General features: G+C 33.8%; 1 protein-coding gene across 1 annotated transcript; it reads left to right on the plus strand.

Annotated features, from left to right (window-relative positions):
- The first annotated feature begins 326 nt into the window (after window positions 1-326).
- Window positions 327-20,775, plus strand: LOC110713097. The gene is made up of 5 exons (XM_021891558.1): window positions 327-622; window positions 2,207-2,403; window positions 2,514-2,778; window positions 3,321-3,689; window positions 20,436-20,775. The coding sequence occupies exons 1-5, from the start codon at window positions 327-329 to the stop codon at window positions 20,773-20,775; spliced, it is 1,467 nt and encodes a 488-aa protein (XP_021747250.1).
- Window positions 20,776-23,068: the final 2,293 nt, after the last annotated feature.

Genomic DNA, 23,068 nt, shown 5'->3' on the forward strand with positions numbered 1-23,068 from the left:
ATGAAATTTACTCCTACTTACTCAAAGGGGAGTACGTTTCAAAATAAAACAGGTGGTTCCTTTCAAAATAAGCCTTCCTCTTCTAGTTCTAAGTTTGATAAGGGGAAAGAAAAGGTCGTAATCACACCTAGTGAACTTGCTACTAGGAGAAAGTGTTTCAAATGTCATGGTAGAGGACATATAGCTTCCGAGTGTCCAAGCAAGAATGTGTTGACTTCCTCATAATGTGCAATATTTGACAAAGAAAAATTCTATAATTTTGTTGCACAAGAGGAAAATGAAGAGTTTGATGAAAGTATGATGAGGATATACCTTCGGAGAATGAAATGAATATGATGGTGGTTCAAAAGATTTTGTTTAGAGGGCCTGAAATCGATGAAAGGCAACGAAACAACTTGTTCCATACTAGATGCAAGATAGGTGAGAAGACTTGTAATGTAATTGTTGATGGAGGTGAACAAACCGATGTAATCTCTTTTGAAGCCGTAAGTAAGTTGAAGCTTACTACTAGAGATCATGATGAGCCTTACAAGTTGAATTGGTTGAATGATGGCACAAGAGTTAGACTGAAGAAGCAAGCTTTGGTGACATATTCCATCGGCGGCTTTGAAGACGAGAGGAGGTGTGACATACTGCCAATGGATGCGTGTCATTTATTGCTTAGAAGACCGTGGCAATTTGATCATAATTCAAAGCATAAAGGTAGATCTAATGTGTATATTGTAACTACTAGAGATGGTAGAAAAGTTAGATTATTGCCTTTACCTCCTAAAGTTGCTAAGAAAGAAAAGGAAAAAAGCAACTATCTTGTAACTTGTAACGAATTTGAGAAAATAGTGGAAAAGAATGGGGGAGGGTATGCTTTGGTTGTGAGGACCAAAGATGATCTTGGTACTACTTGTAATAAATCCGCACTAAATGAGTTGTTAGAAGAGTACAAAGATGTGTTTCCTGATGACTTGCCCAATGGCCTCCCACGCACCTATAAAGGGCATTGAGCACGCCATTGACTTGATTCCTGGAGCACTTTTACCCAACAAGGATGCCTATAGGTGTAATCCGGAGGAGAGTAAGGAACTTAAGAGGCGAGTGAATGAATTAATTTAGAGAGGCTATGTGAGGGAGACCCTCAGTCCTTGCGTCGTCCCGGCACTCTTAGTACCAAGGAAAGATGGTACTTGGAGATTGTGTGTTGATAGTCATTCCGTTAACAACATAACGGTCGAATACCGTTTCCCTATGCTTTGTTTTCAAGATATGCTAGATGAGTTGAGCGGTGCCTTAGTCTTTTCCAAAATTGACTTAAGGAGTGGCTACCATTAAATGAGAATTCGATAGGGGTATGAATGGAAAATGGCCTATAAAACAAAGCAAGGGTTGTGTGAGTGGTTGGTGATGCCATTTGGGCTTTGCAACGCCCCAAGCTCCTTCATGAGATTGATGAACGAAGTCTTCCGTCCTTTTCTTAATGATTTTATTGTTGTTTACTTAGATGATATCCTTGTATATAGCAAAAACAATGAAGATCATGTAGTTCATTTGAGGAGGTTGTTTGAAAAATTGAGGGAGGTGAAGTTGTATGGTAAGCTTGAGAAATTTGTATTCATGACTCCTAGTAACGTATTCTTAGGGTACATTGTAACTGGAGAGGGGGTACATGTAGATCCGTAAAAGGTGCACGCGGTTTAATCTTGGTTGACTCCAACCAATGTTCACGAAGTTAGGAGTTTTCATGGCCTAGCGTCATTCTATATGCGGTTCATAAAAAACTTCTTAACCGTCATGGCTCCTATTACAGAATTGACAAAGAAAGGTGATTTTGATTAGAATGAAGCGGCACAAAAGGCCTTTGAGAAGGTCAAATATCTTCTTTGCAATGCTCTATACTTGTGCTACCAGATTTCAACAAAGTGTTTGAGGTGGAGTGTGATGCAAGTGGGATTGGGATAGATGATGTTTTAATTCAAGAGATGAATCTTGTGAGTTACTTTAGTGAGAAGTTGAATGGGGCAAAGTTAAACTATTCAACTTATGACCGTGAGTTTTATGCCATAGTTAGAGCACTTGATCATTGGTCTCACTACCTTAGACCAAAGTCATTCGTTCTTCATTCCGATCACGAGGCTCTAAAGTTCATACATGGGCAACAAATGCTCAACAAATGACATGCTAAATGGGTGGAGTTTCTCCAATCATTTACTTTTAGTTCCAAATACAAAGATGGCAAGAGTAATGTGGTGGCTGATGCATTGTCTCGTCGAAACTACTTGCTTCCCATGGTGGATGCTAAGATTTTGGGTTTTGAACAACTAAAGGACTATTACAAGGATGATCCCGACTTTTCTAGCGAGATAGAGAGTCCTACCAAGGATTTTGTGTGGCAAAATGGTTATCTCTTTAAAGGTAACAAGATGTGTGTTCCGAAGAATGGAGTATGGGAATTGTTGGTTCGGAAGTCCATAGCGGGGGTTTGGCCGGACATTTTGGGATTCAAAAGACTCTTGATATTCTAGGCGAACACTTCTACTGGCCTAAAATTATCAAAGATGTGACTCATGTGGTTGAGAGATGTGCTACTTATCAAAAGGCTAAGGGACCCTTCACTAAAGGTCTCTACACTCCATTGACGGTCCCAGAGTCTCCATGGGAAAGTGTTAGTATGGATTTCATTGTGGAGTTGGCACGAACGCAAAGGGGAATGGATAGCATCATGGTAGTAGTAGATAGATTCTCTAAGATGGAAAATTTTGTAGCTTGTAATAAAACTGATGATGCAGTGTAAGTGGTCGGGCTGTACTTCAAGGAAATTGTCAAACTCTATGGCATTCCTCTAAGTACTGTATCTGATAGGGACTCTAAATTCCTTAGTCACTTTTGGAGGACCCTATGAAAGCTTGTGGGTACCAAGTTGCTATTTACTACCTCTCATCATCCCCAAATTAATGGGAAAACGGAGGTTACTAATAGAACTTTGGGTACTTTGTTGCGTGGTCTTGTAATCAAAACGCAGAAAGATTGGGACATTAAACTAGCCCATGCGGAGTTTTCTTACAATAAGGCTCATTCATTACACTACTTCACGTTCTCCTTTTGAAGTAGTCTATAGCATGAATCCTTTTGCTCCTATTGATCTCATTCCTTTTCCTAAGGGGAAAATAACGGAAATAGATGCTAAGCAAAGAGTGGAAACTTTCCAAAAAAAACTTGTGAGCAAGTGAAGAAAAGAATTGAGGAGATGAAAAGAAATACCAAGAGCGAGCCAATAAAAACCGCAAACAACCTATTTTTCAACCAAGGGACTTGGTGTGGTTACATTTAAGGAAAGAAAGATTTCCTAAGTTACGCAAAAACAAGCTCATGCCTCGTTCTAATGGTCCTTACAAAATTATTGAGAGGATCAAAGATAGTGCTTACAAAATTGAGCTTCCTGATAAGCTGATGGGTGTGAGTGCTACTTTCAATGTTGGGGACCTATCTCCTTACTTGGATGATATATGTTTGAGGTCAAACTTTTCTCTAGAAGAGGAGAATGGTCCAAGATCAAGCAACCCACTTAGAAGCTCCATGGATCAAGAACCGATTTCCCTTGTTTTAGAAACTCTTGGATTTAGTCCATTTGCTCTCAAGCCCGAATTTGTCACTTTGCTCACTTGGAGATCACTTGAAGCCCACAAAGGAGTGTTATCTATGTGTGCATGGCCCATTTACTACTTTGGGCTATATATTTAAGTTTAATTTAACTTTCATTTAAGTTTTAATAAGGCTTAGAGGAGTTACTAACATCCTTCCTTATGTAGTCGTAAGTTTATGTGTGCTTAGGGGTAATTGTTACTCTTAATTGCTAATTTGTAAATACCCATTTAAATAGGTGTTATAAAGGAGTAAATTAAGAGAGTTCTAATTACTTTTCGTAACCGTTGAATTAATGTGACGGTTTTAGGAAGATGTTAAGTTGTAAACTTTTCCTTGCTGCCCATATTTCCTATAAATAGGGAGAAAATAAGAAGAGAATGACAACTTTTGATCATTGATAAAAACCGAGTGTTTTAGCATTTTTCTTTGAGTTTGTCTCGAGTTAAAGTGTTTCCTTATAGCTTTGAGTTTGTTCCTGAGTTATAAGATTAGGGTGAACTTTAAGTGTGTCTTGAGTTCTTGCCTAAGATCCCAAAACTTTGAGTGTGTTCTTGAGTTTTGGTTATCGATCCCGTTTCGTGAGTTTTCTAGTGTAATTCGAGAGTTACCCGTTTTAAAAAGTTTGAATACATCAACCTATATTCGGGTAGGTGTATTTAGACTTACATCAACTTCTTTGTTACATTAATCAGAATAAAAAAATTGAGGGTGGTGGGGCACGATTAAGGCGATGATGATGGTGGCGGCGGCAGTCGTGGTATTACTCATGGTGGCGGTCTAGGTGATGGTGTGAGGTGGTCTGAATTTATGGGTTGAAGGTGATTATGGATGAAGAAGTAATAACAAATTAAAATAAGGGTAAGATGGTTATTAATATTGTCATCATGAGTTATATTTTGTCGTCAAATACTAATTCAACTTTAGAAATACAGACTCCGAGGCAATATTTGGAGATAGAGAGAGATAAAGAGAAAGAAAAAGTACTCGTATGATAGGACTCAGTAGAGAGATAGAAAGAGTTTATTTAATTAAAAAGGTAAGTGATGCATCCAAATTATTGAAACATGTCTTTTTTAGAAAGTGATGCACCTAAAGAAAAACATTGAAAGTATTTTTTTGTCATATAATATATAGAAAATTAAGAGAAGAATGTAAGAGTAATATTAAAGATGTAGATTATTACTATTAGTGAGCTTTTACTCTTATGTACTTTGTGTGTACATACATCATGCAAGTGATGAATTACATGACTATTTATAGTAATGTAATTTAGTATTACATTGTCGGATACTAAGTTAAGGGGTGACAAGAAGGATGGCAAATTACAATGAAGAAAACTAAGGTGTGGCCATTGACATTATTGTATTGCGTAATTTAATTAACTTGGCTCTTAACACTCCCCATTGAATGTCCATATAATAATAAGGGAATAGTGACCTCATTAAAACCTTGCTAGGTAAAACCCTTTGGGGTAAAACCATAACTAAGGAAAAGTGTAAAACAATATTTTTATTAGGATATTTTGAATTTTAACACCACAAAATAACTAAAAAAATGGTTTTTAACACTAAAAAAAATAGCTTTTATTTTAACAACACAAAAAAAAAAAAAAAAAAAACCAAAAAATGGCTTTTACCACCACTTAACCGATTTATGGATGAAATTTGTTAGTGGGGCCTACAACGCCATGTGTCAGCATATAATTGGTAAAAAATATTAAAAAAAAAATCAAAAACCCTAAATCTACCCCAGCCACCCAACCCCCACCATCAGCCCCACTGCCGGCAGCCCACCGCCACCATCCTCTCACCTTAACAACCCCTTTCCCAGCCCAAACAGCCGAAAAATTCGTTCCCTCCCTTTCCCCGTCCCCAAAATCGATAACCCTCCCCAACGACCACCAAAACCAAGCCACCCACTACAAAAAACGCGTTGTTAGCGACCGATATATTATCAGTTGGTAAAAAGGCAAATTAGCGACTGATTTATAAAATAGTCGGTAATTACCGACTAGTACAAAAATCAGTCGCTAATTCCTGACTGTTTGAAAAATCGCTCACTAATTATTGACCATTTTCAAAATCAGTCGCTAATTTACTGACTGCATTAAAAATTAGTCTCTATTTAGAGATCGTTTATTGGTTGCTAATTTGTATTTCTTTTTCCCAAATTTGTGATATATAAGACAAAGAAACCCTAAACCCCTTATTTTCTTATTCTTGCTCCAACCGACCTCCTCCTCCAATTACTTTCTCTCTCTTTACATTCCCTTCTTTCTCATCCCCCACTTTCTCTCTCTTAACATCCCCTCTTTCTCTCTCTTCCCCTTTTTTTGCTCTTCTCTTTCGATCTCCACCATTAATGAAAGGGTTTTGAGCTTTCTCAACACTTCATTGAAGCGACAATATCTATAAATCAAGGGTAAGGTAAATGTTCTCATTATTGTTGTTTTTATAGACACCTAAAAATGTCTCCCCAAAACCAAACCCGATGATGAACAACCTTTCACCGCCACTATTGGTCAGGTTCAGTATTTAATCCCGAAAGTGCTTAAAAAATCGTATTTAATTAAATTTAATTTTTTAATAGTCCATGGATCAGTCTTGATGTTTGGTCAAAGCATAGTTTTTAATTTCAGCCCAAACCATTTTTTTATTTTATTGTTTTATTATTTATTTTGGCCCAAACCTTTTATTTATTTTATTTACTTATTTTCTTTTTTTGGCCTAAATAATAATAAATCAAAAATGGCCCGGAATTATCAATCGGGACTTAAAATGCAGAACAAAATTAGGGTTAAAAATGAATTTAGACGGAAAAACGGACTAAAAACTCTCGCGTCACGGCAATAGTCCACCGTGTCACGGGAAACTGTCCCGTCTGACGGTGGGATTCCCCGTGACACGGGGCACCTGCTGTGACACGGGGGTTTCAATGTCCTTTCCGTGTAAACCCTTAACGCGTTTTATCCCCCGTTCACTAAATATTTCCCGCGTCACACAGTTGTGCACCGTGTCACGGGAATGTTTCCCGTCTGAAGGTGGGATTTCCCCTGTCACGGTACATTTTGCCGTGTCGCGGTATACTTTTTTTAGGGTTTTTATCTTTTTAGGGTTCCGTGTGTTCCCTCAGCACATTTTTTCTATAAATACCCCCTCATTTTTGATGTACGGGGCATCAATTAATTCTCTATTTTCTCTTCTCTATGCTCTAGCCTGAACACTAGCCTACCCTCCTTCTTTCAAAATTCCTTCTTCAAGCACTCCAAGGAGTCCGTACTTTACTCGTGGTTCTGTCCTTAAGCCAAGGCATGAAATGTAGAACTGTTTGAGGGTTTGGCCCCAAATCAACTCTACTTAATTTAATTTAATTTAATTATTGTTTTATTATTATAACCTTGAAGTTAATAACTCGTTTATTATTTTATAATTGCAAGCAAACAAAATCAAAGTAAGAATTATGTTCCTTTTATTTCTATTATTTTTCTAACGATTTTATATTGTTGGAATTATTGTTAAATTGCTTCCAATATTAATGCTTATTTTATTGATCACCATTTTGCATGTTTAAAGGGAATATGTAATTGAAAATCACACCTAATAAGATAATTTGGACAACCGGTTTAGGTTCCTTTTTAATCTTGTTATTTAATTCAACTGATCACTAATTTTTTTAGAATTATGTGTTGCATTAATATTTAACCAATTTAGCTTAATAATAGTTTGGAGCGAATTGAATCTCTGTTTGTATGCCTTTGAGATCACAGGAATCAATTTTCACTATAAGAATCGAGTAGAGGCCAATACGGGCGAATGTGACTCCATGACTCACTTCGTAACATCATCCCTGATCCTCCTTTCACTAGAGGAAAATATCAAAAAGGCACCCCCTAATTGGCACCGGTTCAGTCCAAACCGGTGCCAAAAATGGCCTACAAAATTGGTGGGAAGCTGAACCAGAATAAAAAGCACCGCTTCACTTTAAACCGGTGCCAAAACATAAAGGCCACCGGTTTGAACCGGTGCCTTTGTGAACCGGACCATTTAATTATTAAAAAAAAACCGCCCTTACTCTCTCCCTTTGATTAAAACCCCAAAACCTTGCTCCTTCTCTCTCCTCTCAGTCCGCCTCCTTCACTCTCTCCTCTCCCTTCTTGATCCTCTGCTCTCCCTTCTCTCTCCTCTAGCTCTCCTTGATCTCTCCTTCCCAATCACTTCTCTTTCTCTACAACAACAACAACACCACCGCAACAACACCACCACCGCAACAACAACAACAACACCACCGCAACAACAACACCACCGCGCCACCACCGTCGATGTTCTCATTCGATTTCCTCATTTTTTCCAGCCAATTTTACCACCATCGCAACATCATCACCACCACCAGCGATTTCCTCAATTTTATCACCGTCGCAACATCATCACCACCACTTTCTTTCCCCCTCGTGATGAAATTAAAGGTTTAGGTCAAATTCGACCATGAAAACTCTAGATCTGGAGTTTTCGTGGTCGAATTTGACCTTTATAACCTAAATTTAAGCTAATTTCGGGGGTTTTTAGTGTAATTCGAGGTAAATTATTTTTTTTTCTCACTTTTTTTTTCGAGATTTTTGGTGGAATTCGAAGGTTTGAAGGTGTGTTTCTGGGTTAGCTCGAGTGCATACAAGGAGTTTGATGGAGCGAATTGTGGAATTGAGATTACATTTTTTTTTTGAGAATTTTTTTTTTTTGAATAGCCGAACATAATTTTTTTGGGTTCCATATTACCAGATTTTTTGCTATTGTTTTTTGGTTTAATTTGGTTGCAATTTTTTATTTTTTTATTTTTATTGTCCTATAATGTTTAAATATTTCAAATTGTAGTTTATTTAGGATTTTTATTAATTTTGGTGTCCAAATTTGATGTAGGTTTTACACTCCACACAGAAAAAGGATTCAAATATCAAGATGATGTAGATTTTGGTGTTTTAATTCGATGTTGTAATGTAATTTTTTTTTTCTGAAATTGTAATATAATGTTGTAATGTAATGTAATATCAATTTTTTTTCTTTAATTTGATGAATATAAATGTCATTATTAATTTATTTAATGAATGTGATTATTGTATGTATTTTGTTTTTAATATTATTTTCTGTTAATATTTAAGTAAAAAAAGATTTAAAAAAAAAAATTATATTATTTGGGCACTTTTTGCACCGGTTAACCGGTGCCAAAAAAAACCGGTGCCAAAAACAAGCAAATAATTTTTTTTGCCCATTTTTGGCATCGGTTAACCGGTGCCAATTCTGAGTTTTGGCACCGGTTTGAATCGATGCCTTTTTAAACCACTTATTGGCACCCCCCACATTAGGCCGGGTTTGAACCGGTGCCAATTCCATTTTTTCACGTAGTGTTTCGTGGTTCCGAACCATATGGAGTTAGTAATCTCATGGATTATGAATGGGGTGTAACTTTCATGGTCAATCGTTGTTACCTTTCGTTGTTACCTTTATCGTGGTTGCCTTTTATGATCCGTGAACGATTTACAAGTTCCTTAAAAACTTGTTGGTGGCTCCCTACTTTCCTTGTCCATCCCTAATCGTATTATGTCAATTCCCACTTCTTATGAATGCCAAGCATATTCACCACATGCTTAACATAGGCGCACTTCAAACGACGCCTACAGTTTTGTACTCGTTTTTATCTTTTTAATTCTGTTTTTCATTTGGGTTTTCGTTCTCAAGTGATTTTATTTTTCATTTGGGTTTTCTTTCTCAAGTGATTTTAATGTTATTTGTAATTTATCTTGACATAAGGGTTTAATTTCGTATGTCAATAATAATAAATTGGGTTTGTTTTTAAATTTTTTAGATGTCGTTATTGATGGTCTTTTTATATAGATCTGTATATGTTTAGTTATTCAGATATGAGTTTGTAATTCTGATATTTTTTAATTCATTTTGTTTTATTTTTTTGTTTTCCTTTCACTTTCAATTTTAAGATTGTGTATAAATTCTTTTCACCTTTTCATTTTCTCATCTCATATTTTTTGTTTTTTTCCATTTTTTTTTACTGTGTTTTATGTTTTGTTTTTTATTTTCCCTTTCACTTTCAATTTTTAAGACTATGTTTAAATTCTTTTCACCTTGTCATTTTCCGATCTATTATTTTCTATTTTTTTTCCTAATTTTTTTTTACCGTGTTTTATATTTTGTTTTTTATTTTTCTATCTACCCAAATTACAAACTAAATTTCTTTTTGATTCATTTCTAGTTTCTATCATATGCTATTTTCATATTTTTTGATAATTTATTTGTTGAATATGTGTTGATGTAGTTTAAAGTCATTGTTCAACATCAACAAAGTTGGATTACGCTTCAAGAAAAATTTCTATTTTTTTTAGATACCGTAAAAATAGATAAATTAAGGTGTAAATAATGTACAAATTGTTGAGAATTATTTATTTATAGTACAAATTATTGCTATTCAAAAATAAAAAGTAGTACAAATTTTTAGAAGTATTCATTATGTGAAGTACAAAATGTATAAATGAGACTGTAAAAAAGAAATACGGAGTATAAAAAGCTTGCATGCTTGACAGGTATGCAAGCTTTAATTTTTTTTTATTCGTTTCGATATTAACGACCGAATTTCGGTCGCTAAATATCGACTGTAGGTAAATTAGTCGCTAAATACCGATTGAAAACGGTCCGACTGTTATGCAGTCGCTAATTAGCGACTGATTTTATTTCGGTCGTTATTTTGCAACAGATTTAAAATCAGTCGGTAACTTCTAAAAATCGGTCGCTAAATATTTACCGACTGATATTTAGTCGGTAAATTTGGATTTCCCGACCATTACTTTACTGGACGATGAATACCGATCGATTTCAGTCGGTAACGATTTTAGCGACCGATTTTGATGTTTTACCGACGGATTTTTTCGGTCGAAAAAACACTATTTTCTTGTAGTGACCGTTGCTGCCGTTTTTCATAACCCTTAAAAACAGCCACAACAAACGACCACTAATGGTTGAAATCAGCCGAATTATTAGGGCCGAAATGGTCGATTTTTACCTTAAACCAGTCGATTTCGACCATAAGTATAGTAGCGGTTGTGGCTGTTCGTTTTTGGGTTGCTGAAAAACGAATGCCATTTTTGGTGGATGTTGGGAACTGGCAGTTAGATCTGGGGAGTGAGAATTTTCCGGGAGTTAGGGCTGGAAACAAGAGGATTAAGGTGAGTATGTGGTGGTTGTGTGCCGCCGGTGGTGGGTTTGGGGTGGTTGGGTTAGTTTTGGGGATTTTGTTTTTGTTTTTTTTTTCTAAACTAGTAATATAGTGACACGTGGCACAATGGATCCCACTTTACGGAAATTTAGACGGCAATTGTTAAGTGGTGGTAGAAGCCAATTTTTTTAAAATTTTGTGGTGTTAAAATAATTTTGCCCTTGTTTGGTAGTAAGCTTATTGGGGGTATATTAGCTTATTTGACTAATTTTAGCTGATTGACTAGTCAAACAAGCTAATACAAGTGTTTGGTAGAAAGCTTATCGAAAGAGTTTATTCCACTAAATAAGCTCTTTTTGAAAAAGCTCATTTTAGAAGCTTTTTCAATTAGCTTATTCATTAATTATTGTGAAATGACACTTATAACCTCATTTAATTTAAAATCCCATCTAAACTACCTACCCCACAATTAGCTTATTGGTCATTTCACATACTCAATCACCTTTAAGCTATCAGCTATTTACCAAACACTTTTATATAACCAGTTAATACAATAAGTTAGTCAAATTAGTTCATAAAATCAGCTAGTCAAAATCATCTAACTTAATCAGCTTCAGCTTTCAGCTTTCAGCTTTCTCCCAAACAGGGTCTTTATTTTATTTTATTTTGGTAGTTTTACAAACCATTTTTTTGTTTTTTTGTGGTGTTAAAATTCAAATTTTCCTTTTTGCTATATGCTTTGTTGTACTTCCTAATTATAAAAAACCTTGTTAGGAAAAACCATCTTACCCTTATTTTAAATCGTGTGTAAAGAACAAATTTGGGATAGGTGTTTAGTCCAATCTCCTTTGATGTATCTTTCGGTTACTTCTTAGATGCATGCAATATTTTCTTCGTAAATGATGGTTGGATTTTTTGTTACTCCTTTCATCCCACATTCTTCTTGGATATTGTCGATCACTATCCTTAGCCATACGTATTCGCGTCTTACTTCATAAAGAGTGGTCAACTCGGCATGATTTTACGATGTTACGGTCAAGGCGAGGTTTGCTTTGTTGGTTACCAAGATATTGCAATATAATGCCACCATAAGTGAACAAATATGCAGTTTGCGACTTGGAATTTTGTGGGTTTAATAGGTATCCATCATCTGCATATGCGATGAGAGTGACATCTTGTCTTAATTTATACAACAAATCAAGATCTTTCGTTCCTCATAAGTATCGAAATAAGTGTCTAATTTCATTCTAGTGTTAATGCGCTGGTGAGTTGCTATACTTGCCTAACAAGTTCACAAAATAAAAAGAATCGTCGGGTCTAGTACGTATCATTAGCTAAATTCAATACAGCGCATATATATATATATATATATATATATATATATATATATATATATATATATATATATTCAACTTTGGTTTTATAGTGTTCATTAGTTTTATAAGAATAAAATATGTTGTATCTAAAGTTAATTAATAATGTGATTCATACTAAGGCAATTTGTTATATAAAACTCTCATTGTTACAACTATATATAATACAATGCTTTGGATTTAAATCTTGTAATCGTTGTTCTATCACTTCTATGTGTTTCAATTGTTTCTATAGCCTTAATTAAAGGAAAATTTAGAATTTTAAATGCATTGTCTAATTATAATATACTAGCTTTTGGACCTGTTAGATGCACAGGCTATGGTTAAGTTATAAATTATCTTGTCACCAAAAAAAATTTTAAAAAAAAATAAATTTACAAATTACTAGAAGGAAAATTTGTAAATTACTACCTTAAAAATAGTGCCTTTGTGAATTACTAACCCTACAATAAAGTTGTTAATTACTACCCCAAAAACCACTTAATTCTAGTAACTATTACCTTTTTCCCTAATCAGCCTACTTAATTTTATAATGACATCATTATCCATTAAAATTGTAATAAATAGTTTTCAAACCTTAGTTATTTAGATTAACCCTTGCACCACCTCCGGCAGCTCCTCCACCGTGAATCTCGTTCCCTTTTCGATCCCCCACCGCAAAACCCACCCTTCCCATTCCCCCACTACGAAATTCAATCTAATCCCTAGTCATTCCCCCGCCACGATTACCACCTCCCTCCTACTTCCCACCACAATTTCTACCCCCACCCCTTCCCCTATCATGAAACAAATCACCCTTCCTTTCCCCCACAACGAATTGCAGCCCCATCACGTGGCTAGACTGTTTTCGAGGCTTGGGGGAAGACGAGAGGTGATAATCAAGGTTTGGGAAAAGGGAAGGGATGAGTTTTAAGGGTTAGGGCAAAGGGAGTGGCAATAATAACGGTGGGTTAGCGGTACGTGAGATAACGCAAGAGGGTAGGTTTCGTGGTGGATGACCAAGAGGGGGATGAATTTCGGGGTGGGGGAGCTGCTGGAGATAGTAAAGGGGAGTTGCTAGAGGTGGTGCTAAGGTTTAGATAATTAATTAAGGTTTTAAAGCTACTAATTACAATTTTATCAAATAATTATGTCATTAAAATCTTAAGTAGGCTAATAAAGGAAAAAGGTAGTAGTTACTAGAATTAATCGGTTTTAGGGGTAGTAATTAACAAGTTTTTTTTAGGGGTAGTAATTCACAAAGGCTCTCTTTTTGAGGTAGTAATTCACAAATTTTCCTTACTCTTGAATTCATTTATCGTCTTTTGGCATATTGTTATATTTTATGAATTAGTGGTAATAGTTGTGGAAAAAATTTCTTAAACATGTAAAATCAAATCTTTATTTGCATGATATATTAATCAACAATTTTTATAAAAAAACTAAGTATCAAACACTTATTATAATTAATATAATTTTTACATCAAATATGAATGCATGATATTCTTCTTTAGTCTTTACATCAAGTACGCTTAATATCTTGAAAAATAAATGGCCATGACATGCAAACAACGTTATCCTATGAAATTTGCATAGAAATCTTGCATGAAAATCTTTACTTTTCTTGTCAAAAAGTCTTCCTTCTTTGCCGCCTCAATATTTTCCTTTTCAATCATCATCTTTATTGTTGTAGAAAATTTACATGGAATTTTGAGGGATGTTTCTCTAATTATTTTATTTTTTTGGAACTTAAGTAGTTTGAAAAGCTTTATTGAAAATTCGTATTTATATTAGAAGAGAGGGAAGATAAGGGGTCAAAGAATTGAATTATGAATGTGAATAAATTGAATTAAAAGATGGAATAATGAGAAGATGAGAAGGTTTAAGAAATTTATTTGGTTATTTAATTAAAATAGAGATTACAAAATATAAAGTTATTGAGAAATAAAGGGGGAGAAAAAGAGAATTTTGTTTTTTGAAAACATTAGGAGAGAAAATGAATAAAGAAAGGTGAAGAGGAATGAGGACATGTGTTAATTTTGGTTTGTGTTTTTAAATACTAAGTTTAGATTTGTATGTAGTTTTCCATAGCAACTATGTTGTCAATAATCCATAATAATTATGTTCTAAATAATCTTGTTTTATGAACTTTTGTTGATAGCACATTACTACGTGGTATCCTTTCGTTCCTGAAAGAGTGTTACGTTTACCGTCTTTGGTAATCCCTTTGAATGATTACGTTTCAATTATTTCATAAATAATTATTTATTCTATTACACATTTCCCTCATACATATATATACGCATCTTTTTTCATTTATCAAAACATTGACATATGTCCAATGCAACTATTTTTATTTGCAAAAATAGTTACCTAGTCTTAATGCATTCATATTTTTAGAGTTAATTAGCTTTTGATCTGGACGATGTTTCGAGTCTTTATAATACGAATTATAACTTTGCAATATTCAATACTAGGTTAGGTCCCGTGCCATTCATAGTAACTTTGAATAACTATTCTTTAATTAATATTATATTTTGTTTTTTAAAAAAATAATTCTGACTAAGTTATTAATTCGTAAAATTAATTTATTAAGAAAGAGTCTATTGTTAGTAAAGTATATTTCATCAAAAAATTTATATCATTTTGTTCTTGTAACCAAATGAATATCTTAAAAATATATATTTAACCTGTAAATTTAAGCCACAAATTATGTACAAATTTTGAATTTTTTTATTTACTTAAGTTTATGGTATCAATATATATTGTGGAAGGATACATTAAATATTTTCTATTATTTTGTTTATGTACTTTGTATAATATTTGTTTCCTAAATAGATATTAAAAATAAAAAAAAGACTAAGAGACACACCAAAAATGACACGTTTATTGAAAATAAATAATAATAATAATAAAAAAAAAACTAAGGGACTCACCATAAAATGACATGTGTCATTTTGAGTGTGTCTTTTAATATATAGTAAATGATTTTATGATATATTTAAAATATAATAGTTTGATACTATAACAATAACAAATATAAACCAAACTTTATAGAATATTTCATATATGCTTAATTAAATAATGAACTATAAGGAATAACTTGTAATACTTGTAATGGAAAATAAATTAATCCAATTAATTAATGCATAATTGTAAGATAATTATTATAAGAGTAATTGAATAGACACACAAATAATATAGTTTAATTGAAAGATTTTATGGGTTTTTTTCATGTCATTACTTATGTGGCGCCTAGTCATAATAAGGAAAGGTGTCACATGCCAATATCATGTTATTTCTTTGAGTTTGAACAATATAGTAGATTTAATGTCTTGATAATTGATATATGTGACATCTAATAATTGTTTTCCATTATTTTTTTCCTTATTAATGGTTTAAAATTACCAAACATAACCCTCTTTCAACCCGTGAACAAAGGGAGTATATTTTTCCATCATCAATCATCAGTAATCATCAATTTATAACTAATACTAAAATAACAAACGCTGACATCATTATTCCTTTTTCTCTAAGTTGTACGTGTCAGATTCTCCTTCAATTTTTCCTACCTTAACTCTTTTTTTTTATATTTTTTTTTTTGGAAAAGCTAGATATTGATGCAAAGATTAATTATTTTATACAATACTTAATTTAAGGTACATATATATAGCTAACTTTAAGTAAACCACATATTAACACTATATATATATATATATATATTATATATATATATATATATATATATATATATATATATATATATATATATATATATGTGATTACTCCATTTAGTTACAAAGTCCACTAAATTTGTTTTAGACATGAATTTACTTTTGTTTATATTATTTTAATTTAATTGTGTTTAAATATGTGATTACACTTTCTAATGACAAATATTATTTTATTTCGCTCAAAAAAAAAATTATTTTGTTGTAACGAACATAGCTAATGTTTGTTACAAATTTAGTATTTAATTTGAAACCAGTAAAAATTGTTGGTAACATATACGACTTTACAAATAACATTTCTTTACTAGTCAAAGCATTTACATATATATTTTTTAATGATAATATGACTTCAAAATGTACACAATTATAAATTCTTTATATTATATCTGTGCATCTCACGCGAACTAATCTAGTAATCAATAATCATCAATAAATATATACTAAAAACACATTATAATGACACGTTTCATCTATTGGTGTGTTCTTAGTATTTTTTTCTCTTTGCTGAATAAAATTTTATTAAAGAAACAAATTTTTTATCCAAAATAATTCCCTAACCTTATACAATATAAATACATAAAAAAACGAAATTTTGTAAGAAACCACCTGTGAAAAACACATTTTTGTCAAAAACCACCCGGAAAAAAATTAGTTGTCCATGACCACCAATTTAAAAAAATTTATTGTCAAACGCCACTAGAGTCTATATTCCGGCTTTAAATCTCAACTCCGGCGTTGACCACAGCCTAGTGACTCCCTCCCTGCCTTTTTTCCTCCTCGAAATTTCGGGAGTTCCCTCCATTATCTCTCTCTTCTTTCTCTCTCAAGACAAAATCTTTCATTCCCATAATCTTTCATTCCCGAATCAATGACCATCGAAAATGATTGCAAATTTCAACAACAGATAGCAAAATCAACAGCAAAAAAAGAAAAAAAAAACAATTCAACAAATTGGGCAATCAACATAAAATTAGTAGCAAATTAAATACAAGAAAACAACGAATTAATATAAAATTACATATAAGAATAATGAAGGAAAATTAGAGATACCCAGATGAAATTAAAGAGTAAAAATGAGAAGAAAAAAAACCCATACAGGGGAATTTTTGCAGCAAAGGAGAAACGACTTCTCGAAGAACCCAAGAAATAACAAGAGAAGCACCAAAGAGTTAACAGACAACAATAAGCAATCACGAATTCACTGTTTCATCTACTAGCAATTACTCGATTCACCTTCGCAATTAAGGAGGATGTCCAATCTTTTTGTAATTTCCAGAGGGATTAATGGTTGGAAGAGAGAGATAATGGAGGGAACTCCAGAAATTTCGAGGAGGATAAAAAGGTAGGGAGGCAGTCATTAAAAGTCACGTGCAAGGAACGTGGCTGTGGTAAACGACGGAGTTGAGATTCAATGCCGGAATATAGACTATAGTGGCGTTTGACAACAATTTAATTTAAATGGGTGGTCACAGACAACAAAATTTTTTTCAAGTGGTTTTTGACAAAAATGTGTTTTTTACGGGTGGTTTTTGATAAATTTTTTTTTTAAAAAAATTAGCATATTTTTAACACAAATAATTACATAGCTATAAAAAATTTATTATCATAATTTTGATCATATTATATAGTACATCATTTTTGTAGAATTTTTTATGTTTATAACATCTAATTATAATGGTAGTATAATAATGATTATTGAAAATTATTGTGCATGGCACGAGAACTAAACAAGTATATCTTAAACAAAAAATCAATTATATCTTCAATAACTTCACTTTTGTGTTTTAAAATAAAACTTTGAACATTGACTTATAACTCCAAAACCATTCAAAAAGCTATAAATTAACTCAATTTCTCAAAATCATTCAATAACTACCTTAAATCAGATAACCAATTTATCAAAAAAGGACTTTATAATTTGTGAGATCTAATTTATTACCACCTAATATCTTATCGCTCACTATTGTCTTGTAGTTTGTTTGTTGTTTCCTCTTTTGATTTTTCCCGTCGATGGAGTTTTAGAAGGTTACCCCTAAATGCATGTCCTCTACTTTAACTTAGTTTTGCATTTTCAATCTATTACTTTAAAAAATACCAATCTTTACATTGTTTCTCAAAATGAAGTGTTTGGGGGCCTTTAAAATACAAATTTAAAGGCCCATAGTATGTCAATGGTGTCTTCCTTAGAGAATAGATCAATGGTACCCACAGTTAAGGGTACTGATGAATGACAAATCCAAGGGCAGGCCTACCCAGGCCACGACCCGCCCTATGCCTAGAAAAACTAGGTATGTATAATAAATTCTTGTTAGATTTTACATAGAATACACTTAGCTGAGATGGTTTCTAGCCCTTTAGTGTCTATTTTGGTAATGTAGGTGGTGGGTTCTAATCGTAAAATTAGCAATTTTGTATCTTTGTCCTATATTTTTACTATATTATTCTTTTTCTTAAATAACATTTCATTACTTTATATTTTGTACGACCTGCCCTATATATAAATCCTAGATCTATCCTTGTATTGAATCACTAAAATGTGTGATTCATTTTGTGTTGTTAAGCCTTGACCGCTTTGTTTTCCTTCCCCATTTACGTATTGTTATAGGATGTTGGTGTACGTCCTTTTCAGCTCGTTTATATGTATGCTAATTTTTGTGTGCTCGTTGTCTTCTTATGTATTCTCTAAGTTTAATGGAAAGACGTTGGATCAATTAATGAAATGTTGTATTCCTTAACAAGATCTAGCTCGGAAGATGGACTTTAGTTTAATTTATTCTCGTTGTAACAAAAGAGCTAGTAAGGCTCGTAGTTTGTAATACTTTAATTTCATTTATATATATTTAAACCTTTGTAAACAAAAAAAAGTTTGTAAAAACTAAGTTTAAAAGTAATTAAATTGGTGAAGGTGAAATTCAGGGAAAGCATGATGAAGAATTGTGGAATAAAAAGGAAAAATTAACCATTAGATGGGCCTAATTAACGAATTTAATTATGTAATTTGTTAAGGAGGTGAAAAAATGTAGAGTTAAAATTTTAGTAGATGGTATGATTGTCGGGTGATAAAACACATTTTTTTTAAAAGCTGGTATAAAAATAAAAAAAATCCAAATAAAAAACCAACTTCATTTCTTCCAATCGCTAGTCCCTGTAGGCTCCGGTATATTGCAGAATACAACCATTTTGTAGGAAAGAGCAAAAAAAAAAAAAAGTAATGAACATATAACTATAGTGAAAATAACATACTATTAAAATGTAATGAACATATATCTATAGTGAAAAGAACATACTATTAAAATGTAATGAACATATAACTAGAGTGAAAAGAACATATTTCCATCAAATAAGAGTGAAAAAAATATATGTCTATGTTATTTGATTACCATTGTAATGTAATTTTATTTGTGACATAATGTTCATTGCTTAATGTGAAATGTTTTTTTGAATTTTTTCTTCAAATTATGGTGGGTACATATAAATAATGTTCATTAACATAATATTATCGTGTTTTTATTTTTTTCTTTTTTATATTAATATCAAAGATGTTCTTTAGATATTAAATAAAAATAAACGGGATATTCTTTACAAAACAACTATATGTTCTTCACAAAACAGATTTATGTTCTTTACAAAATAGCTACATGTTTTTTCCGCGTTTTTTTTGTCTGTACCAAGTATGGTAAAACCACCTGTAACTTAAAATTTTCACATTTCGGGAGTAAAATATATTGTATAAAAGAAAACTAATTTTAAAAATGCTTATATCATTCCGTGTAATACAATATCTTATGCATTTAACCACAGATATTCTAGTATACTAAAAGACACACAACTAACAACACTGTCATCTTCTGATGTGTCCTTAGGTTTTAATATTTATTTTATTTTTAAAAAAATCTATTTAAGAAACATATCTTATATATATTAGCAAATTTATATATAAATAAAATATTTGATGTATCTTTCCATGATAATACATTGACAACTATATAAATTAACATTAGTAAAAATATAGTAATTAATCAGATATTTAACAGAATTTGTGTCAAATATTGCAAATGGATTTTTTTTATGTTATTTTTTATATATTAGAAGTTCTAAGAAAGTATTTCAAATACTAAACATTAAAAATTAAAATAACATTTACTAAAAGACACATCACCTATTATTTAGGGTAAAAATAACACCAACACGTGGACCAATCCAATGGCGACACATGGCCCAATAAAAGGGCAACACATGTCCCTATTGGAAGATAACACGTGTCAACACTTGATTGCGTCGCCAATCAGAGCATGTAATTCTAAATCCCTAAAGGGGCACAATTCCCCACCCCTATAAATACCCTAATCATTTGTGATAAGAGGGGTGGATTGTGACATAACATAAAAAGAGCAATAAGAGCTCCAACTTCTCTCTACTTTCTCCCTCTAGTTTTTCTGTTTTCCGGTTACTAACTTGACCGTCGAAGGCGAATATTCTGGTAAATGGAATATTCGTTATTTTTCAGGTGTTCGAGCCTATCTGTTCGAGAGCACGACCAATATCCCGAAGGAATAAAAAAACCATATAACATTTGGCGCCTTCTGTATGGATACTCGTTCGTTATGGCATTAGATGGTCAGAAAACTAACACTGGTCCTGATCCTGGTCAGGACGGACACGTAGAGAATTTAATCGCAACAATCAATACTAGTGATCCTCTAACTACCTTATTCCATGAGGCCGAGGATCCTCTAGCGACTACTAGTTCTCTCCAAGATGCCTTTAATAAGCTTCGAAGAGAGCTTGAGAGTAAGATGCCTTCTAGTTCTAGGCAGCAGCCCAGGAGGGAAGGAGAAGGCCCTTAGAGAAAAGCTTAGAGCAAGGTTGCCAATGCTGAAGATGCCAAGAATACCCCATTCTGCCGACATGGACGGTCACCGAGGGTTCCACAGACGAATATGTCTAGGCTCCTCGAGAAAACATATTCAGCCGGGGGGGGGGGGCATATCAACAGCCTTAGAAGGAAGTAACTGAGCCGTCTTTGCGGTGGAAGGATGCAAGAGAACATATTCGGCATAAGCAGCGTGAGCGGGCAACCTATTTGGACACTACTTCCACTTCAACCATGCTTGATAATTTCTCAAACTACACCTTCTCCAAGCATACCAGCTTGGCCAGGACCTGCAGAAGTCAAGCTTACAGTACACCTACTCAAATTCTTGTAGTTGAACCCCTTCAATAGTAGATGCCCCAATATTTTAATGCAATTCTGCCGCCTAATCCCTCTGTTTATAGATAGTACGGGAAATATGGCTAGCTGTACGAACATGTAGTTTACTTAGCCAAACCCGCCGCATAACCTCAGCCCATTGATTGGAAAATGCGCTTGTTAAATCTTAGTGACAAGCCTCCTCCGTTTCTAAAGAAATTCTCAACTCTACTGAACCAGCGATGATGAAGAGTGTACTTATAGGTGCCTATGATGGTACGGGAAACCCAAAAGAGCACGTCACCTCGTACAAAAATCTGATGTACTTGTAAAGTGTGGATGATACCATTTGGTGTATATGATTCTCGACCCCTCTCAAGGGCATGACACATGATTGGTTCCATAGCCTGCCGCCCGGATGCATCAATTGCTTTACAACTCTCAGTCTGTTGTTTGTTGGAAACTTCTCCTTCAACATATCTCCTCGGAAGACTAACCTTAATTTGGCAACTATAGTCCAAGGAAAGAACAAAGTGTTGCGTTCGTACGTCCAAAGGTTTAATCAAGAGAAAGCCCAAATTCATAATCTGCCGGAAGAAATGGCCTTCTTGGAGTTTCTTCGGGGATTAAGGCATAGCAGTTTGAAGTTTGACTTGGTCAGAAAAAAGGTTCGGACATACGCTGGTGTTCTAGGGGAAGCCGAAGCCTATATTGAAGCAGCTGATTTCTGTTCGCTTACAAAAGCAGAAGTACTGGTTAAGTGGTCTAAGAAGAAGCAATCTACTCATCAAGAGGTGGCCGATAAGAAGAAAGAAGGAAGCAAAAAAAGAAAAGAAGTCTAGGTGGCCGACAGCCAACGGAAAAAATCAGAGAAAGCCAAGATGTACGAACTCCAATATGAATTCAACAAATATTGTTATTCAATTTTGATGAAAATCAAGGACAATAGTTCGAGTTTGAGAAGCCTCAACTGTTGAGAGGATCGGCCTAGTACCAAAACAAGAGCAAGTACTATCATTACCACAAAGATGTGGGGCATGGCACGAACGACTACAACAACTTGAAGAGGTTGCTAGACAAGCTGGCTGAGAAGGGCATGCCCAACTGGTACGTCATGAAGTCTAAGTTCACCTACACTCGGACATACAACAAATCCGAGAAGAAGAATGATAAAGAAAAAGGTGATGGGAAAAGCACTGATTCAGGGTTCGTGGACCTTTATCAGGTGGCTTTGCTGTATGCAGGCGACCCAACCATGAAAGCAATTAAACAAGATGCATGGACTGAGAATGTGATGCACACTGAAGGGGTTAAGGATAAACCTTTCCTATAAGTGATGGTTTGCGAGTTAGATCCCATGGTGTTCCTCTTAAAAGTTGCAAATTTTAAGGTCGACCGAGTGTTAGTAGATACTGGTAGGTCGTCTGACATAATCAGCCTAAGATGTTTGAAAAATTTAAAGTTCCCAGAAGATGCTATCCATGATATTTCTCATCCAATAGTCAGATTTAGAGGGAGTATTATCCACCAGGTCGGAAGAATTGACCTGCTTGTTTGGACCGGGAAGAAGAGAGAAGGAAGGAACATGGTTGTTTGCTTCCTAGTGGTAAAAGAGCTCATGGGCTACAATGTTATTCTCGGCCGCCCTACTTTAATAGCAACAAAAGCATAATCGTTCCTTACTTAATGCTGATGAAGTTTGAGCGGACGGATGGAAAGATAGGATCCATTCAAGGAAATTAGAAAATAGCTGAGTAATGTAATCAAGTAGCTATAAAGCCAACATCACGCATACATAGGAAAGCGTCTGAGCAAAATTCCGAAGAAAGGTCTTTCCTTGGGAGCCGCCAACAAGTTTTTAAGGAACTTGTAAACCGTTTATCGATCATAAAAGACAACCAAGATAAAGGGGCAATGAAAGGCAACAACGATTGACCCGTGAAGGTTAC

This window comes from Chenopodium quinoa, unplaced genomic scaffold, assembly GCF_001683475.1.
Source record: "Chenopodium quinoa cultivar QQ74 unplaced genomic scaffold, ASM168347v1, whole genome shotgun sequence".
NCBI lineage: Eukaryota > Viridiplantae > Streptophyta > Magnoliopsida > Caryophyllales > Amaranthaceae > Chenopodium > Chenopodium quinoa.